At 37.3% G+C, this 2,298-nt stretch overlaps 1 protein-coding gene across 1 annotated transcript; it reads left to right on the top strand.

The window, feature by feature from the left end:
* The first annotated feature begins 380 nt into the window (after window positions 1–380).
* Window positions 381–1,553, top strand: LOC109187012. The gene has a single exon (XM_019337173.1). It carries the CDS (start codon window positions 381–383, stop codon window positions 1,551–1,553), a length of 1,173 nt encoding a protein of 390 aa, XP_019192718.1.
* The last annotated feature ends 745 nt before the right edge of the window (window positions 1,554–2,298 follow it).

The raw sequence follows: 2,298 nt of genomic DNA, 5'->3' as shown, positions 1-2,298 counted from the left end.
TTCTCAAATTGAGAAGTGTCTCGCAGATTAGGGTTGTTTGCCCAAACTGCGTTACAAATCGTCAGTTTCAACATTCACTGTGTGCTGCGCTCTACAAATTTTTCAATTAGTATCAGAGCCAAACTGCTTAAGTTATTAGCAGGATCCTAATGGAGTTTCCCAGAGAAGGACTGTCAAGCACTAGGCCACCTGCCCTCATTGGCATGAATTTTTTCTACTGGAAAGCCAGAATGCAGATATACATCTTGGCACAAGGAGAAGGTGTCTGGAATGCTATAGAAAACGAATGAAAAACTCCAGTTGATGATAAAGGAAATAGGAAACCTAAAATTGACTGGAGTGAAGAAGAAAAAACAGAATATAACTTCAACTCGAAGGCAATGGATGCAATCTATGGAGCTGTGAGCGAAGATACCTTCAAACTGATTGCCACCACTCGCATAGCCAAAATTGCGTGGAGTATATTATGTGATCATCATGAAGGGAACACGTCTGTAAGACAATCCAAATTACAGATGATACAGACAGAGTTTGAAAACTTGAAAATGGAAGAAGAAGAAAATATCACACAATTTAGTGCCAGAGTTTTAAGCATCTCTGGAGATGCGTTTAACCTAGGCGAACCTATTTCTGAACCTAGGCTCGTCAAAAAGGTCTTACGTTCCCTACCTGAGAGATTTATGATAAAGGTTACAGCCATCCAAGAAAACAAAGATCTAAACACCTACAAACTCAGTGATCTAATGGAAAATCTTCAAACATATGAGCTTGAGATACTGCAAAAAGGGAAAGATAATGACAAAGGAATTGCGTTCCAATCAAAGCAGAAAGAAAGTCTAGAAATTGATACTGAAACTATGGAACAATCAATTGCTCTCCTAACAAAGAATTTCAACAGAGTTCTCAAAAAATTCAACAAATTTAGAAACAAAAGTGCTTCAATCAATCAAGGGGACTTCCCAACTGGACAAAATCAATCTATTTCAAAAAGAAGAGACAGTTCAAATACAGAAGGAATACAGTGCTATGAGTGCAAAGGGTTTGGACACATCCAGTCAGAATGTGCTACATACCTTAAAAGAAAGAACAAGACATACATGACAACAATAAGTGATAACTCAGACAGTGAAGAAGACACCAACACCAATTTCGTAGCATTCACCGCAAATCATGAAAATAACAACGGAGAAGATATACAAGAATTACTAGAGGCATATACTCAACTACATGCCAAATGGGAACAAATCATCGAAGTAAATCTAGAACTCATGGAAGAAAATCAGTTTCTAAAAGATGAAAAAGATAGAGGAGAAAAACGGTCCAAAGAAGCTCAAAATGAATTATTAGACTCCAAAAACAGAGAGGCAAAACTGCTACAAGAAATCAAGGCTCTAACTGAAAGGCCTAGGACTCCAATCTCAGCCTCCAGTGAATACTGTCACAGACTCGGGCACATCAAAGCATATTGTTTTAAAAGACAGTATGATCTCCAATACAGACATAACAACATGAGCTGGACTGGACAGGCTCGAAATCAGAATAAGAAAATCTAGGTAAGAAAACAACAAACACAAGCTGTCGCGTATACCTCAGAAACAAGCCAAGAACAAAGTGTTTGGTATTTTGACAGCGGATGTTCAAGACATATGACAGGAGATCCACATTATCTTGAGAACATCCAGTACAAAAATGAAGGGCATGTTACTTTTGGAGATGGAGGAAAAGGACATATTATCGCAAGCGGTACTTTGAATGTCCATGGACTACCCAGATTACCAAGAGTCTTTTTGGTACAAGGACTCAAAGCAAACCTTATCAGTATAAGCCAACTGTGTGATGATGAACTCAAAGTAGAATTTTCCAAAGAGAATTGTAAAGTCTACAACCAAAAACATGAATGTGTTATGATGGGGAAAAGATCATCTGATAAAAGCTACACATGGGATGACGATCTAACCTGTCATTAATCTACCATCAATCAAACACCACTGTAGCATCAACTAAGGGGGAGAAAGACAGAGATCAAGGTTTTTGCCAAAAATTTGACAAAGGGGGGGAATGTTGATTCAAAGTGTTTTGTCAAAGTTATGTGCAAAAAGAATTACAGTTCTATAAAGGAATACCAGTCCTACGAGGAATAGTTATTGAAAAATACTAGTTCTAAAAGGATTTGTTGTTGAAGATTTTCTAGTTCTACTTTGATTAGGAATAGCTTTGTTATTCACGAATCTGTTAGGATTAGCTACTATAAATAGGGGTTGTCCTTTATTGTAGAATCTAAGCATTCAACATTAATCT

Source organism: Ipomoea nil, unplaced genomic scaffold (genome assembly GCF_001879475.1).
Source record: "Ipomoea nil cultivar Tokyo-kokei standard unplaced genomic scaffold, Asagao_1.1 scaffold1416, whole genome shotgun sequence".
Taxonomy (NCBI): domain Eukaryota; kingdom Viridiplantae; phylum Streptophyta; class Magnoliopsida; order Solanales; family Convolvulaceae; genus Ipomoea; species Ipomoea nil.
The sequence above is the reverse complement of the archived record's forward strand: the minus strand, read 5'-3'. Positions and strand labels throughout refer to the sequence as shown.

Coding starts and splice junctions, on each gene's coding strand:
- LOC109187012 (XM_019337173.1), top strand. CDS start 381: ATGGATGCAATCTATGGAGCTGTGAGCGAAGATACCTTCAAACTGATT.